General features: G+C 39.7%; 1 protein-coding gene across 1 annotated transcript in view; it reads right to left on the reverse strand.

The window, feature by feature from the left end:
• Positions 1 to 8,226, reverse strand: part of ANK2 (ankyrin 2) — a 773,539-nt gene extending 765,313 nt beyond the window's left edge. Inside the window, exon 1 of the mRNA XM_023740207.1 lies at positions 8,030 to 8,226. Within this exon, the coding sequence (XP_023595975.1) occupies positions 8,030 to 8,101 (72 nt within the window). The 5' untranslated portion in view covers positions 8,102 to 8,226. The remainder of the gene's footprint in view (positions 1 to 8,029) is intronic.
• Between the last annotated feature and the right edge of the window lie 11,290 nt (positions 8,227 to 19,516).

Here is a 19,516-nt window from a genome sequence, read left to right on the forward strand (position 1 = left end):
TAGGCTTTATATTCAGGTCTTTGATCCATTTTGAAGTAGTTTTTGTATACGGTGTGAGGTATGGGTCCTGTTTCATTTTTTTGCAGATGGATATCCAGGCAACCAAACTATACTTTACACAAGACATGTGGATTCCTCAGCCCTCACTGTTAAGCTCTGTCTACATCCCCCACCAACAGGCATCTTTGGGCCCAAGGGTGCAATCACCAGCCACAGTCTGCCCTCTGGAGAACAAACCTTGAGAATGAAAGACCTCATCTGGTGCCAGAAGCAGACATGAGGCCATTGGGGCAGAATTTCAGGTCCTGGCTACCCAGAGCATAGTTGAGAAGAGGGAGTGGAGGCTCTAGATGAGCAAGCCCCCTGGCCTCATGCACTCGTCACTGTATAGGAAGGGGTGCGGTCAGAGGAGGACCAGAGTGGAACCCTCTAGAGCCCAGGGCCCCTTGTCTTTGTGTCTAAGGATGGTATTGTACAACACTCTCTAAACTCAAAGTGTAGAAGCCAAGTCCAGGACTTTAGAATGCTTGGAAGTCAGACAAAAAGCTAAAGTACTGTGTTTGCATATAGTGATTTATGAAGATTTAAGTGAGAAAATATTGTCCGCAAAATGCTTTTTTAACTAGTTTTTGTCACACCTATAGTTGAGTCTCACTGTTGTTACCTTCTGGTCCAATGACAAAAATAATGAGCTTTTGTCTCATTTGATATCCGTTTCCTTCGTGTTAACTTAGTTCTCACTCTCTATGGTTGATCCTTTTTTTTACAAGGATGGTCAATATCATGCTCTTCTTACAAAATGAGGTTGATACCCCTTCCTTTGAGTGGTGGGGTCTATGTCTTCTCCCCTTGAACCTGGATGAACCTCTGTGACTGCCTCAACCAAAAGACTGACAGAAGTGACCCTATGTGGCTTCCAAAGCTAGGCCATAACGATGCCATTTACTTCTGCCTTGATTTCTTGGAACTCTTAGTCTTGGAACCCAGTGACCATGCTGTGAGGAACCCAAGCACCCACATGCAAAGGGCTTACACACGTGTTTCAGCCGACAGCCCCAGCCAGCACTGACCATCAGGCATGTGAGCGAGCAAATGTTAGATGATTCCAGCCCATCTTCATGGAGTCATCTCCTCATTTCATCTGATTCTGCATGTTCTCACTAAACCCTGCCCATATTATGGATTAAAGAGCAAAATACATGATTATTGTTAAAAGCCACTATGTTCTGAGTGTTTTCTTATGTAGCAATACATAAGTGAAACTCTATTTTTGTATCCTTGCAATAAAAGCTAGGCTTTTGAACTCAAGACTGTATTTGTCACTACAAATAGACACATTCCTAAGACACCATAATCTACTCATATAATAACTCTTTATAAAAACATGAAATGCTAATCTTCTCCAAAGCCTATACTGAATGAAGCTTAAAGCCCCTATTTATTTCTATTAATACTGCTAATATTCAAAATAGTTGATTTAGAAACAGTTGTCTTAAAGTGTCTGGAAAGTCTTTATTCATCAAGTAGAGTAACACAATGTGCCATATTATTTTGTCCCTTTTCCATTTGTTTTCTTGATATGCATTTCACCTTCATAAGCAGTTTCCCTGAACCCAGATATAAGTACTTGTCTTGCACCATAGCATGATGGTTAAATTGGAAATCATGTAAATGACTTATTTTAAAAAACACAGCCAAAAGCATATTGCCATTACTTTCTTAAAATTAGATGACATATACTTCTTTCTAAAATCTGAAAAACTCAAAATATCTAAACCCAGAAGAGAGAGTTCAGAAATAGATTCGTACAAATATGCCCACTGATTTTTCCACAAAGATGCAAAGACAATTTAATAAATAAAGGATAGTCTTTTCAAGAGGTAGTGGTAGAACAAATGAACAACCAAGAAAAAATGAACCTTGATTTATACATCATGTCTTATACAAAAATTGACTCAAAATGGATCATAGACTTAAATGTAAACTGTTAAAACTATAAAACTTTTAGAATAAAATGTGTGAAAAAAATGTTTGTGACTTTGGGTTAGGCAAAGAGTTGTTGCTACAACAATAAAAGCACAATCCATTAAAAAAATGATAAATTGGACTTCATCAAAATTAAAAATTTTTCTTCTGCAAAAGACACTGTAAAGAGAATGAAAAGACAAAGAACAGGCTGAGAGAAAATATTTTCAAATCACATATCTGACAAAGGACTTGTATTAGAATATATAAATAGCTCTCTAAACTCAATAATAAGAGAACAACAACCCCAATTGTTTTTTAATGGACAAAATATTTGAACAGACACTTCAACAAAGAAAATCTGAAGATGGTAAATAATTGTACATGAATGTTTAGCAGCTTTATTCATAATTGTCCCAAACTAGAAACAACCCAAATGTCCTGCATCTGGGGAATGAATAAACAAATGGTGGTATACCCATACAACAGAATATTTTTTGTTGTTGGGTGCCATCAGGTCGATTCCAACTCATAGTGACCCCATGTGACAAAGTAGAATTGTCCCATAGGGTTTACTTGACTGTAACCTTTATGGAAGCAACTTATTAGGTTTTTCTCATGCAGAACTGCTACACAGGTTCAAATGGCCAACCTTTTTATTAGCAGCTGAGCATTTAACTTTTGTGCCATGAGGGCTCCTTAGGAGAATACTACCCAGTCAAAAAAAAATAGGACACACGCAATAACTTGAATGGATCTTAAGGGCATTACGCTGAATGAAAAAAAGCCAATTTCAAAATATTACATACAGTATGATCCCATTTATACGACATTCAGAGAAAAGCAAAACTATGGGGATGGAGAACAGATCAGGGGATGCCAGGGGTTGGTGGTGGGAGGAGCATTTGACTACAGTGGGATTAGCATGAGGGAATGTTTCAGGGAGAGTGAACAGTTTTGTGTCTGGATTGTGGTAGTAGTTACACAACTCTAAATATTTTGCCAAGACTCATTAAACTGTGTATTTTGGATGACAGTGGTCTTGGCCAGAGGGGGACAGAGTAGTCACGAAGGGGCTCCTGGAGGATGGGGGTGGCACAAGAGGATTAGAGGTTACCAGGAGTGCCCCTGTAGGGCTGACCCTTCTCAACTACCCCTACAGGACTTGTCACCTTCCTCAAGAATGTCCAGGCCAAGGAGCAGGTGCTGTCATGTCCTTCACCATCAGGGGCCTCGCTATAATTCTACCCTCATTCAGCCAATATGATCAACCAGGCCACCCCCTACAACTACCCAGTGCCCCTCCGAGATGATGGGAACATGTCCGATGTGCCCAGCCACCCCAGCCCCCAACCAGAGCCCCAGTTTGGAATGGATGAAGAAACTGTGAGCACCTCCACTGACAAGGAGAAGGTCTTTCCCTTGTGGCCCCCAATAAAAAAGTGAAAAACAAAAAAAAAAGCACAAGAATTTTACTGCATGTAAATTAAAAAACAAAATTTAAAAATCTAAAACAAATTTAAAATCTAAATGTCATTTTCAACACATCATTATATTGACTTATTTCTGTCTTCTCCCATTCCTTTACTGTCACTGTAACTAAATTATCCTCTCCTGTAACTCTAATACTTTGCATAACATGAAAATTCAAAACATAACTTATTTTGAAAACCATAAACAAAGTATGGAATTAATATTAGAAGAAACTGAAAAACTTAAAAATGTAAATCTAACTTTCTTTTTTTGCCTGTTCAAGAAGACTCTTCATTCATTCAACTTATTCTCAGAAATTATTTTTCTCAAGACCATCATGGAAACAGCAGGAATAGCAGGAGCTCCCAGCAGAAACAAAAGCTAAGTGAGGGCCTCAGTCTTTCCTCTCAACAGCCATGATGATGGAGAAGTCCTGTTTTAGAGAACACTGAGGTGAAATGGACTAGAATAATGAGAATCATTTCAACTGTGCTGTAAATTCTATAGCTAAATTCAAGGTACCCCAAAGAAGAGCTCCATGAGAACGGTTACAGGTAGCTTGGAGTAGTAAGAGCACTAACAGTAGCTCCCTCAATAGACATAATGCCCAAAAATTAGAAGAAAAAGACAGTAAATGATAATGGTTGAAAAATAAGACATCCTCAAGACCAACTTTTAAATCCCTTAGTTGCTAATTGCTAGAACTATGACCTTGATTATGTCACTTAACTTCTCTAAATCCACGTTTTCTAATCTGGAAAATGGGAATAACTGTATCTCTGCCATAGGATTGTTGTGAAAACTGTACGTAGCTCAGCACCATGCCTGGCTCATTTTAAATATTTCATTATTACCATATGAGAAGTTCCTAAGTTTCTATAGCAAATAAAGAAGGCACACTGATTTTCTACCATAAATGAAATGATGCCAGTACTTAGAAATCTTGTACTTTGAATTGGTCATGAAATGAGAGAAAGACACTAAATTTTACCGGCACCAGTAATAGAGGATATCTTATAGCTCCTCTCACAGCACTTGATGGCAGGGAAGTTCCCATCACAAGTCATCAGAGAGTTGGTAAGGCCCAAAAACATGCTAGCAAAGTATTTTGCACTTCAAGATATCAATAAATACTCATTTAATTAATGGATTTAAACTCCACGACAATGGCCACAGGAATCACATGGACCTTTTAATGCATATTAAGTTGCAAATTTGCCATTTCTTATTCTTTTCTTTTACAAAATTAGAAAATGATTAAAGGATAAACAGTCTGAAATCCAGGAAATCTGTTTTTCTAGTTTGGTAAATAATTTGACTTACATGCTTGGAAATCTAGATGAAACTTTTGTGCCTTTGTTATTCTGTATATAAAATTTTTTAAAAAGATACCCCATTTTTTATAAGAGAAAAGAAAAAAATTGAGATACCCAGTATCTTAAGAGCCTGAGAAGGCAGAGTGTGTTGATACTTTTTTCTCTTCTTAGCAGGACAGAATTAAGTTGAAGGTCATTTATCCTTGACATTCTCATTATTGGAAACCTAGATTTTAAATACACTATGTGAAAGTACTAGGCTACTTTAGATATTTCACGCTATATCAGCATTTTTCAAAAACTTAAAAACAAATATCTGTGTTAATGAGAGGGGACGGGCGGCAGTTATGTTAATGCGGCAGGACTCAGTCTACAAGATTGGATTGTGTCTTGAGCCAGTCTCTTTTGAGATCTAAAAGAGAGAAGTGAGCAGAGAGACAGGGGGACCTCATACCACCAAGAAAGTAGTGCCAAGAGCAGAGTGCATCGTTTGGACCTGGGGTTCCTGCACGGAGAAGCTCCTAGTCCAGGGGAAGATTGATGAGAAGGACCTTCCTCCAGATCGGACAGAGAAAGTCTTCCCGTGGAGCTGAAGCCCTGAATTTGGACTTCTAGCTTACTAGACTGTGAGAAAATAAATTTCTCTTTGTTAAAGCCAAAAAAACAAAAAAACAAATCTTTGTCCACAAGATCAAGTTGTAAAAATACTACATATATGTACTTCTAGTAAGATATTAAATAACTAAAAGAAAACAGAAATGAATCAAATAGATGCAAGCATGAATTCAGTTATATAGTGACTTTTTAAGTATATACACTTAGACATTATTTAAGTTCATTATTAGAGGAATGATCTAAGCAAAAGTCTAAGAAATTAATATTTTATCTAAATAATGTAGAAAGGACTCTATAAAAAATTCAATTTTCAAATGGCATATTTTTCCATACAGCATATATTCTTCATATAGCATATTTTCAGTGAAATTAGTAGTTAAATATACTAATTTACCAGTCATATTTATACTTGCAAAAAACCTTTTTAAAATATTGATATTTCTAAATGTCCATTATATAATTAAAATTATAACCAATCAATTAATCTGTTGCTAAAATCCATGCAATGTCTTTAGTTAAAATCTTTGACTCCTTTGGACTGCTCCTCTGTTCTTTTCAATTATGCTTTTTCTCCTTACCATGATTCAGGAAAACAAGTCAGGTTCTAATACAATTTTGATTCAATCCAGAATTGATCTGAAGAATTATTTATGAACAAGAAGAAGCATGTCCAGGAAATATTGACACAGTTAAAATACAATGTGACTGGGGCCTAAAATATTTCATCACTTAGCGGGTCAATTCTATTATCCCTTCTGTTTTTCTATTTCTAATTTACTCAAAATCATTCCCAGTAAATGGTGATTCTGCAGCCAGAGTTCTCAGTACTTGTGTTCCACCTGACTGGATCAATCAGATAAATTGGAATGACCAATAATTCCAGCAACCTATTTCTACGTCCTATGCAAATTAATGCACCAATCACTAAAAAAGTGCTTTTGTAAGGTCATATAAATGAAAGCCTGAACAGAGGACACAGGTCCATAACTTGAATGTTGCAGTATTATGTCATTTTCACAGCTTTTAATTATGGGGTCTTCTCTACCCTGCAAAATAACAATGACCTTTCATGTAAATTTTTTTCTAGTAACTATTTTCATACATATTAGTTTTTAGATCCATAGAAATACTCTAAATGTAGAATGAGATTGCATAGTTTTATGAATGTATATTTTCAATTTTAATTAAAATTTTATATCTTCAATGCTCATACATATGTGTACATATATAAACACGTACACACCCACAAAAATATTTAGCCAAGTAGATATAAAAATCATTTTTTTTGCATAGGATGTGATTTCTGTTGTACTGCAAACAGCAATAATTTCACCTTCATTCTTAGATGCATCGATAAATACCACAAATATAGATTTAATGATACATGGTACCAAAATTCTTGAAGAAAAAAATAGTTCCAAGTGCAATTTAAAAAACATTGTGATAAAATTAGAGTCCTGGATCCTTTATGGTTTAGACTTAGAAATCATAACAATTTCTTTGGGACACAGATTGCCATAAAAACATGTACATATCAATTTTTAGTCACTGCATAAACATAATGCCCATAAACAAAGGTTGTCCCTAAATAACACTACCCACACGTATTAAAATTCAAATTGTGGCTAAGTCCTTGTTAAATGTCAACCAAATTTTACTATCATGTTTTCATAACGTTCTAGAGCCCCTGGTGTTCTCACAATTTCCACACTGCCCTGCAGAAAGACGGTTTTGTTGGATATTATCTACCTGCCCAGATAGTCTCCATTAATCAGTTATACCCTATTTCTAAACAGGAATCCAAATCTCTTCGGTAAGGAGGTTCCCCAGGTGTAGTCGGTGGATCATATTCTTAAACTCCAGACACTACCCTGAAACAGGGCAAACTGACACTCGTGCTACTCCTGCGATAACCCAAAGTGCTAACGCTGTAGTTCCTGGCAATGGTAGAGAAAAAACCCTTCTAGATCACAGATCACAACCAGATGGAATACTCCCTTGTTTTAATATTACCATACAAACAAAAAACAGTGCTTATTCAAACAGCCAGAAAAATGTGCCCCCCCCGGCAGTGTTCAGGGAAACTGCGTCTCTGCAGACCTTGGGAGAGCAAGAACACATGTTTTCTACTACTACACGCTTAACATAGGGCTGCAATTGTTGGGTATAGCGCTTCCTGAAAGTTGAGAAGTGGTAAGTAGAGATTAGGTCCCTTCTCTCGTAGGGAAGTGAATGCTTCCAGCAATTCCTCTCAAGTTCCTCAGGCCATTTGGGTCTGGGGTGCATCTTCCCTGCTGAGGGCACCATGGGTTTTTTCTAACGGTACAGCTCTGCAGTGGGTCATGTGACGGCCGGGTGTGTGCCTCCGTGCGCGGTGGGGGAATGAGTTTGCGGGTGTGTGAAGTGTGTGCAGAAGTTACACGTCTAGTTTTGAAAGGCGTGTGTTTTTCTGGGGGTGTTTGTGTGTGTGTGTGTGTGTGTGTGTGTGTGTGAAGTGAGTGAGAAAAATAGAGTAAGAGAATGGTCCTGGACAAGGCAATGTGACCCAAGTATGCCTGTGTGAGTCTGGTGAGCCTCTGCATTGGGGGCGCGGTTCCCGTCCTTGGGCGAGGTGAGGACAATGGGGTGCGGGGGCCCCTCCCCGCACTTTGTGCACCCACCTGACGAATACGCGGCGGGTTCGCAGGGGTGGAGGCCCCGCCTTCCGGGGCCGGGGAGGTGGGAGAAGCCATCTTCCTGCTGCTCTGGGTTTCTTCCTCCTGTCACGCCCGGGTCTCCCGCGTCTCTGCAGCGCCGGGCCTGCGGCTCGCGTCCCAGGTGGGCGGGAGGCTCCGCAGCCTCCGCGCCCCGCGGACCCGCCCGGGCTCCTCTGTCGCAGAGTGCAAGGGGCGGCTGTCCCCCTTGGCTCGCCCGCCCAGAGCCCTGGCCGGACCCCTCGCTCCTTCCCGCGCCCACCTACCTCCCGACAGGGAGACTCGAGGCCATGGCTGGCCGGGGCGCGACCTTGGCCGTGGGGCTGGGCAGGCGGCAACAGGGGCGGCGGCGGCGCTCGGCTGCCCCTTTCCAGCGCCGCTCTCCGCGCGTGTCTTGAATGTGCGAGCCGCCGGGCTTATTCTAGCAACGCCAGGAGAAAGGCTGCTTCCCTCGCTCCTGCAGCTATCGCCTGGAGAGCGATGAGCTCATGGACAGCTCCCAGAAATATGTCTATATGCACCACTGGCTGCCGGAGTTAGGGAGGTGGGTGGGGATAAGGAGGCTCCTCGGCGGGCGCTCCCGCATCACAGGCAGACGTTCCCTCGGGAGGTCCCCGGCCATTGGGGCACATCCAGCTCTTCCCTGCCCATCTCCACACTCATTCACTCTCAACTGTTTCCATTCATATCATACACACATTTCTTATTCATACTCATTCCCCCTTTCGCATTATGATAGGTATCCACCCACCTATGGCCTCAACGCACACACATTCTTTGTTCTGCGAACCACTCCCTACCGATAGGGAGGAATTGATTGATGAAGTGAACATGGTGTGAAATGCTGCTGCAACTTCAACCCATGTCAGGTGTAAGCCCATGCATGCAGTGCCTTCAAAGGTATACTTATTAACCTTTCGGGCATTTCTCCCTTCCTCAAGATGTAGCTTCTCCATTCCTACTCTTCCTCACTATGAGAAAGCATCCTACTGTCCTAAGAGAAGGACGGAGAGCACCTCTTCTACAGCCCTGTGAAGAACTTAGAAGACCAGGTATCAGACCTTTGCCTGTGCAATTGCCTGTGACAGGAGTCGTGAGTCCCGCACAGGTGCCAGCCTTATTTGCTTCACTGTTTCCCAGGCATACAGTTAGAGCTCCCATTGACTGAGTGCTTATCAGATTCCAAGACCGGGTCATTATCTCCCCTCATGGCTCAGCTGCACCACTGAGGTGATATTATTATGTATTTTATAAACACGGAAATGATGTTCAAGAGATTGATTGTCCCTCTCTTATGCATCAGCATCTTATGGATCTCCACACAAACATACGTGTACCTTAAAAACAAAAAAGAAAAACAACAAAATCTTTCTGTTTACCCCCAAGCCCCTCTAGCTAGTGTTCCATTTCTTTACATCTCTTTTCAGCAAGATCCTCTAAAAATTTTCAATATCCAGTTCCTCTCCTCACATTTTGATTGAACCCATTCCATTCAGGCTTTCCTCCATCTGGTGCACTAAGTTTCTCCTCACTAGATTCCCAATGACCCCCATGTTGTTAAATCTAATGATCAAGTCAATTCTTAGTTCTCATTTGGCTTGAAAACGTATTCAACTTGGCTTCTGGGACACTATTCTCTTGTCAATTGTCTTCTAACCTGTTATGGATTGAATTGTGTACCCCAAAAATGTGTGTCAACTTGGCTAGGCCATGATTCTTGGTATTGTATGGTTGTCCACCATTTTATGATCTCATGTGATTATCCTATGTGTTGTATCTCTTTTGAGATATAAAAGAAGGAATCAAGAGGATAGGAGAGGGACCTCCCACCATGAAGGAAGAAGAGCCAGGAGTGGAGCATATCCTTTGGACCCTGGTTCCCTGTGCTGAGATGTTAGACCCAAGGGAAGATTGATGACAAAGACTTTTACCCAGAGCTGACGGAGAGAGAAAGACTTGTCCTGCAGTTGGTGCCCTGAATTCAGACTTCTAGCCTCCTAAACTGTGAGTGAATAAATTTGTGTTTGTTAAAGCCATCCACTTGTATTTCTGTTACAACAGCACTAGATAACTAAGATATTATGTCACTGATTGCTTCTTCTCAATCTTCTTTCTATTTCTAACTAATCTTCCAGACTTCTAAACTTTAGGTTGCCAAAGGGTGCAGTCCAGCCCCCACCACACTTGTTTTCTCTATCTGTACTCACTCCATTGTTGATCTCATACAATTCCATGGCTTTAAATAGAATCTATATTCTGATAGCTCCCAAATGCATATCTCCACCCCTTAATCTCTCTCCTTAATTACAAACTTCTATTGCCAATTGCCTTTACCTCCACCTGGATATCTAATCGTAGTCTCAAACTTACAATGGCTAAAACTGAGCTCTTTGTCATCTTCCCCTACCAAACCAATTTCTCTAATATACCTTTTCCCACTTTTCAGTTGTTCAGGACAAAAACCTCAGAAATAGTCTTAATCCCTTGCTTGCTCTCATGCCCTATGTTTGATTCATCAGCAAATCCTGTTGCTTCTACCTTCATACAGAATTCAACCACTTCTTTATTTCCATATTATCCCTCTAATCCAAGCCATTATCATCTTTTACCTGCAAGACAGCAAAAGTCTCTAACCAGTCTGCATTTTTCCAGCCTTGTTCCTCAGACAGCTTGCAACAGGGCAGCCAGCCAGTGCTCAAAGCCCTCCTGTATCTTCTCATCTTGCCCAAAGGAAGAGCCAAGGCCTTTTGATGGTCTCCAAGACCTATGTAATCTGTCCCCTATTCCTGTCCACCCACCCCTCTGACCTTATTTCTAGCCATCCCCTTAGCTCACTCCTTGCAGCCATATTGGCCTTGTTTCTATTCCTTGAACATGCCAGGCCCACTTTGATCGCAGGTCCCTTGCACCTGTGAATCCCTCTTGTTGAAACACTCCTGCCCCAGGTATCTGCATGGATCTTTCCCTCACTTCCCACTTCCTTCAGGCCTTTGCACCAATATCACCTTATCAGTGAGGTCCTCTCTGATTATCCTGTAAAATAATAACACCCCACCCTCCCTATTCTTCTTACTTTGTGTATTTCTCAAGTGCCCTTATCATCATCTGACAGCATTTATATTTACTTGCTTGTTAATGACTCCTGCCTACCCCTCCCACCTATCTTCCATGACCTCAGGGACTTGGTTTTGTTCACTGTTGTTAACACCTACAACTCCAGCACCTTGAACAGTGCCTGACACATTGGTGCTAAATAAATATTTGTTGAATTAATTAATCTGAGATTTCAAATCTCAAAGTCCAAACTCTTTACACTACACTACAGTTCCTTAAATACATGGATAAGAATCACGTGTGTTCAAATATGAAAAAAGCTTTACGATGCTACATCAAAAAAAAATTTCCCCCCTTTGTAAGCATTTCCTCAAGGCACCCATTGTGATAATTTTATGGCAGCAATGTAGCATGGTGGATAGAATGGTGAACTGCAGTCAGTTACTAGCTCTAAGGTCCTAATTACTTAACCTCTCTAAACTTCAGTTTCCTTATCTGCGAAATGGAAATAATAATAGTACTTAACTTTACAGGGTCATTGTTATGGATTGAATTGTGTCCTCCTAAAATGTGTATAACTTGGCTAGGCCTTGATTCACAGTATTGTGTGATTGTCTACCATTTTGTCATCTGATGTGACTTTCCTATGTGTTATGAATCCTACCTCTATGATGTTAATGAGGCAGGATTAGAGGCAGTTATGTTAATGGGGCAGGACTCAATCTACAAGCTTAGACTGTGTTTTAAGTCAATCTCTTTTGAGATATAAAAGACAGAAGCCAGCAAAGAGACAGAGGGACTTTATTACCACCAAGCAAGAAGAGCCAGGAGCGCACGTCCTTTGGACCTGGGGTCCCTGCACTGAAAAGCTCCTAGACTAGGGGAAGATTGATGGGAAGACCTTCCCCAACAGCCAACAGAGACAGAAAGTCTTCCCCTGGAGTTGGAACCCTGAATTTGGACTTCTAGCATCCTAGACTGTGAAAGAATAAATTTCTCTTTGTTAAAGCCATCCACTTGTGGTATTTCTGTTATAGCAGCAATAGATAACTAAGACAGTCATTGTGACTATTAAATGAGATAATGTACATAAACATTATAAATGCACAACGTAAACATGCAATAATTTAGTTATTAATAATTATTTATGTATTAATATTCACCTAAAAATAGAAGGTTGAGGAGAAAGGTAGTTAAAAAAGAAACCCTTTATTTCATATCAGAAAATCAAGGGAAACATAATGAGGCAAGTAAGTGATGATAATACCGCTCTAGCTCTCTGCTGTTCTATATCATGACTAGGCACGTAGAAAACCAAAATCAGGGTCATCAGTCTCTTACAGGTTGGGGATACTTAATTTAACAAAAATGAACACATAAATAAATAACATTAAGGTTTTAAATAGAGAGATAAATAGATAAACAGAAGTGGATATGAAAATTGATAGATATGAATAGAAATATAATGCAGTATTGTAAGTAGGAAAATATCCCCATTTTTCACTTTCATAGTCCTGGTGTCACTTGCCACAGCAGTGAAGAGTGCTCCAGAAAACCCAGTTTTCAGGGCTTACCAGGAAACTATGTAAAATGTAGAGCACTGTAGTAGTCCCTGAAACTCTCTTGGGTGATAGTTGTTTACCCTCTGACAGCCCTCCTTCTTCAGATCTGGGGAGGGAGGCATCATTTTTGCTCTAGAACTTTGACTCTCCCTCCTTCCCTAAAAGCCCTAACTCCTTTAAAAAATCATACTGGTCCACCTAGAATTCCTCCTTATTTCAGTCATCTACCTTCCTTGAAGAGTTTAAAACCTTACTTTCTTTTTCTCCAGAACCATCCTTGTCATAATTCTTGTTTATTTCAAAATCCACATAGACAATGCCTCTCTGTTAACCTCCAATGACCTTGACTTCCACTCAGATATCATACTAGAGCTTGTCATTATTGAAAACTGCACCCTCTCTATGACTTCAGTGTCAAGCATTCTATTCTCTGATCACCACTTACTATCTTTCCAGTTAACTCCCTCTATTAATCCAACTCCAATAATTCTTCAATCCCATTGAAACCTCCATAAACCCGTCAATCAATCCTACATCTTTTCACTGTTGATAGTTCATCTCTTGTCCTCATTCTCCACCTTACCCAATTTGGATTCCATGCACCACTGTTTGTATACACTTCAAAATGCCACTTGCTCTTCAACTTGCCCCTCTCTTTCTTTCCTTCTGTCATACTCACATGGCAAAAATAATCTTGTTTAAATCCAGTTTTCTCTCTACTCTGACCCTGCACCCACATAATATGTGCCTGAAGAAAAACACTGAGTTCTCAGTTTAAATTGATGGCTATTAATTTCAAGCAGGTCCTTGGTGCTGTGTGACAATCTTACTACATCTCCCTAATCAATTCTCCCCCTCTCGCAGACAAGTAGTAACAATTTCTCCTTTCTCTTTACAACTTCCAGTGCCTTCTTTCACTTTCTCATTCTCAACTGATAATCTTGTTACTTCACTGAGAAAATAGAGGCAATCAGAAGAGAACTTCCACATACTCCTATCACCATATTTATCAATCTACCCATATACTGGTAGTATTCCAGCTCATGGAAACTCCAGGTGTGCCAGAGCAGAACTACGTGTGCTTCATAGGGTTTTCAATAACTGATTTTTTGGAAGTAGATCACCAATGCTTTCAAGATGCCTCTGGGTCGACTTGAACTTCCAACCTTTTGGTTAGCAGAAGAATGTGTTAACCATTTGTACCACTCAGGGACTCCACCCATATACTGAACCCTGACTTTTATCCTTCTATTATAGAAGAACTCTCCATGCTCTTATGTGAGGCCAAACCCTTCAGCTGGGTGCTGGATCTCATGCCCTAAAGCTTACTTGTGGATATCATTCCTGCAATTACTTTCTCTCTCTGTCTCTTTCTCTCTTTCCTTCCCCTTATCCTGTATCATTTATTTTCCCATCTCTACTTCCTCTCATTCCCTAAGCATACAAAATGTTGGAATATCTCCATCTTAAGAAAGAATATCTATAGCGAGACTAATTGTCTCCATGAACCACTGCCTCCACCACCTTGAGACCAGAAGATCTAGATAATGCCCAGCTACCACCACTGAACGTTCTGATCTGGGACACAATAGATGAATCCTGATAAAAAGGGAGAAAAATGTAGAACTAAACTATAAATTCTTAAAGAATGCAGACTTACTGGACCTGTTGAGATTGAAGGAATCCCCAATACTAAGGCTCTGAGTTGCTCTTCAAACCTTGAGTTGAAACTACCGCCTTAAGTCACCTTTAAACTAAGTAACAGTTTAGCCCAGAGACTGAAGATTGTCATCTGTAGTATTGTCACCGATAAGTATTGCATTATATATATATATATATATACGTATAAGACCAAAGGGTCAACAGCTGTTTTAAAGCATAGATGAGAAGATTGGGGGGCAAGGTGTTTAAGTAAATGGAAGTGAAGCAACTAGAATAGAAATAATGAGAATGTTGACATAATGCAAAGAATGTAACCAATGTCACTGATCATTATGTCTAGAAACTGTGGAATGGAAGTGGGTTTTGTCGTGTATTTTCACCAAAAATAAAATTAAGTATTAAAAATAAATAAATAAATAATTTAAAAAAGAATATCTATTAGGACTTCACACCCAGCTTCATCTATAATTCCATGCATCTGCTCCCCTTTACAGCAAAACTCCTCTGAAGAGTTGTCTGTACTATCCCCAGTTCCCCTGCCTCTATTCTATCTTAAACTGACTCTACTCAGGTATCCTCCCCACCATATCACCAAAACTATTCTTGTCAAGGTAACCAGCCACCTCCATGTTGCTATATTGTTTGGTCAAATTTGGTCAGTTACCAACTTATTTATCTCTCAGTAAAATTTGACATAATTTTCTCCACTTGACTTCCAGGACTCTACATTCTCTCTTGGTTTTCATTCTAACTCATGAGCTGTTCTTTCTCAACCTATTTTCCCCTAAACTCAGTCCTTGGACCTCTTTTCTCTATCCATACTCACTCCATAGTTGATCTCATTCATTCCCATTACTTTAAATACCATGTATACACTGACAGCTCCAAACTCAAATGTCTCTAGCTCTAGCTTTTTCCCTGACTTTCAACTCCAGTTGCCAACTGCCTACTCTCAATCCCTACCTAGATATTTAATAGCTATCTCAGACTAAACATGTATAAAACTAAACATGCCCTACTCCTCTAGTAGCTTTCTGCATCCCAATAAATGATAACTCCATCCTTCCAGGTGCTCTTGCCAAAAACCTTGGAGTCATCCTTGACTATTCTCTCTCTCACATCCCACATCCAGTCTGTTGGAAATCCTGTTGGCCCTACCTTCAAAATATATCCAGAACCTAACTACTTCCCAATCCCTCCACCGCTACTACAAAGAATCGAAGCCACGAATCCCATTGCTTGGATTATTGTAATAGCCTCCTAACTGGTCTATTCTCAACAGAGCAACAAGAGTTATTCCTAAAATATATGCCCAACCATGTTACATCTTTCCTTAAAACCTTCTAATTGTCTTTTATTTCATGCAGAATTAGATCCAAAATACCAGTAGCATCTGCCTTCTCCTGCCCCTCAACCAACCCTATTAACTTTCTGACCTCATCTCTTACCACTCTCGTTCAAACTCATAGGGCTAGTGGAAGGATTAAGTGAGCTCATTCATGTAAATGCCTAGAACACAATCTGGCACATAGTAAATGCTCAGAGGTGTTAGCTGGTTAGCTCCTTCTAAGTGTTAGCTAGCTGGCTCCAGTGGGGTTAAGTAAAGGCATTATTTAGTCCTTAAAATATGAGATATTTAAAAGACAATAATTCCTCCTCTTTCTCATCCCTCCCATCTGCCCATCCATATACACAAATACACAAACCCTGCTCCATCCTCTGCATTCCTAATCTGGGTAAATATTCTCACCATCAAGTGAGTCACTCAAGCAAGAAAACTTTGTGTCGTTCTAGACCTCTTTGTATCTCTCATGCTCTATACACAAACACTCACCAAAAACCCTGTCAGTTTCAGTATGGTAATACCCTGCTTCTTTTTCTCCATATTGATGGTTCTGTTAGTGCATTGTTGTAGTTTCTTAATAATGTCTCTGCAGAGCTCTTTCCATCCTGGAACATCCTGCATAATTCAGCCAGAGTATCTTTAAAGAGAAAATCTCCTGCTTAAAAACCCCTGATGTCTTTCCATTGTCCTCAAGATAAAATCTATACCTCTCTGCTCTGAACTAAAAGCCCTTCTTAATGTTGATATACTTTTCTGTTATGGGGAAGATATTTCTAAGAATGATATCTAGAAAAGAAGAAAAGATTGATAGATTATTCTACATAAAATTTGAAAAGTTCTGTATATTAAGACTCATTTTATATATATATAATGTGTGCATGAAAATACATGTATGTTTGTGTGTGTGCATTTCTGTATGTGAAGAGAGAAAAAATTAAAAGCTAAATGACCAAGGGAAAAGTATTTAAAAAATTTTTATAGACAAAGGGAGTTAATATTCCTTATAGAAAAGAGAAATACCTTATTAAAGGTGGGGTAGAGGATCAGAAAAACTCACGAAGAAAGAAATAGTGATTTCTAATAAACAGATTAAAAAAAGTGTTTAGCCTAATAAGAAATACAAGTAATGCAAACTTAAATAACAAAATGCTATTTTCATTTATAAGATTGACACAGAAGAGATATTAAGTAATGAAATTATCCCCAGAGCTTCAGAAAGGACATTCAGGCATTGTTGACAAGGATGTAAATTGGTACAAACCCTCTGCTATAAATTGAAATGTGCCCCCCAAATATGTTTTGGAATCCAAACTCCTATACCTATGGATACAATTCCTCTGCGGCCCCCCACCTCCTTTGGGAATAAAGTTTTCTTTGTTACATTAATGAGATTCTATCAGGGTTTTCTTTGTTAATGAGGTTATATCAGTGTAGGCTGGTCCTAACCCTAATCACTTATGAGTTATAAGGACAGCATAGACACAGAGACAAGAGACCACAAAGGGGGAAAATAGATGCCATGTGAAGATCACCAAGGAACAGAGGAACAAAAACTGAAAGAGACAAGAATCTTCCCCCGGAGCTGATGGAAAGACTTTCCCTATAGCTGGTGCCCTGAATTTGGACTTCTAGCCTCCTAAACTGTGAGAAAATAAATTTCTGTTCTTTAAAACTCCCCACTTGTGGTATTTGTGTTACAGCAGCACTAGGAAACTAAGATATCCTCTGAAGGATATTCGTCACTATGGACCAAAAGCCTTAAAAATATACATACTCTTTGACTTAGGAAATAATCACAGATATGAGTAAAGATTTTTTTCATTGCAGCATTGTTTATAATAATAAAAACAATAACAACCACCCAGAAATCAGCTATGTATTCTAACAGAGGGAATTGAGTACATACATGATGGAATTTCCACATATTGGGATGTTTAATGGTATGCTATTCAGTCACTCAAATAATATTTTAAGAACCATTTTGGAAAATGATATGGTGCTTCCTTAAAAACCTAGAAATAGAAATACCATATGACCCAGGAATCCCATTCCTAGGAATATATCCTAGAGAAATAAAAGCTGTCACAAGAATAGACATATGCACACCCATGTTCATTGCAGTATTATTCACAATAGCAAAAAGATGAAAACAAGCTAAGTGCTCATTAACAGATGAATGGATAAACAAACCATGATACATACACACAGTTGAATACTATGCAATGATAAAGAACAATGATGAATCTGTGAAACATCTCACGACATGAATTAATCTGGAGGTCATTGTGCTGAGTGAAATAAGTCAATCACAAAAGGACAAATACTGTATGAGACCACTGTTATAAAAACTCATGAAAAGGTTTACACACAGAAAGAAAGGATCTTTGATCGTTACAAGGTGGGGGGAGGGAAAAACATTAACTAAACAATAGATAAGTGTAACTTTGGTGAAGGGTAAGACAATACACAATACTGGGGAAGTCAGCACAACTTGACCAAGGTAAAGTCATAGAAGCTTCACAGGCACATCCAAACTCCCTCCCTAAGGGAACAAATTTCTGGGCTGAGGGCTATGGGCACCATGGTCTTGGGGAACATCTAGCTCAACTGGCATAACATAGCTTATAAAGAAAATATTCTACATCCTACTTTGGTGAGTAGCATCTGGGGTCTTAAAAGCTTGTAAGCGGCCGTCTAAGATATGTCTACTGGTCCCACCCTGTTATGGATTGAATTATGTCCTCCAAAAAATATGTATATCAGTTTGGCTGGGTCATGATTCCCAGTATTGTATGATTGTGTACCATTTTGTAATCTGATGTGATTTCCTTATGTGTTGTAAACTCTATCACTATGATGTAATAAGATGGATTAGCAGCAGTTATATTGATGAGGTATACAAGATTGGCTGGTGTCTTAAGCCTTTTGAGATATAAAAGAGAGAAGCGAGCAGAGACATATGAGAACCTAGTACCACCAAGAAAACAGTGCTGGGAGCAGAGCGTGTCCCTTGGACCTGAGGTTCCTGCGCAGAGAAGCTCCCAGACCAAGGGAAGACTGATGACACAGACCTTCCTCCAGAGCCGACGGTGAAAGCGTTCCCCTGGAGCTGACACCTTGAATTTAGACTTGTAGCTTGCTGGACTGTGAGAGAACAAACTTCTCTTTGTTAAAGCCATCCGCTTGTGGTATTTCTGTTAGAGCAGCACTAGATGACTAAGACACACCCCATCTGGAGCAAGGGAGAATGAAGAAAACCAAAGATAAAAGGAAAAGATTAGTCCAACAGACTAATGGACCACAACTACCACAGCTCCCTCCAGATGGAATGCAGCACAAGCAGATGGTGCCTTGCTACCACTACTGACTGCTCTGACAGGGATAACAATAGAGGGTCCTGGACAGAGTGGGAGAAAAATGTAGAACAAAATTCTAATTTACAAAAAAAGAACAGACTTACTGGTCTGACAGAGACTGGAGAAACCCCAAAAGTATGGCTCCCAAACATTCTTTTAAATCAGTACTGATGTCACACCTGAGGTTCACTCTTCCACCAAAGATTAGATAGATCCATAAAACAAAATGAGACTAAATGGGCACACCAGCCCAGGGGCAAGAATGAGAAGGCAGGAGGGGACAGGAAAATTGGACAAATGGAAATGGGGAATCTGAGGTCAAGATGGGGAGAGTGTTGTCATGGCGTGGGGTTGGCAACTAATGTCATGAAACAGTATGTGTATTAATTGTTTCATGAGAAATTAATTTGCTCTGTAAACTCTCACCTAAAGCACAATTAAAAAAACAATAATATTTTAGGCAAATATTTCAGAT

This window comes from Trichechus manatus, unplaced genomic scaffold, assembly GCF_000243295.1.
Source record: "Trichechus manatus latirostris isolate Lorelei unplaced genomic scaffold, TriManLat1.0 scaffold00150, whole genome shotgun sequence".
NCBI lineage: Eukaryota > Metazoa > Chordata > Mammalia > Sirenia > Trichechidae > Trichechus > Trichechus manatus.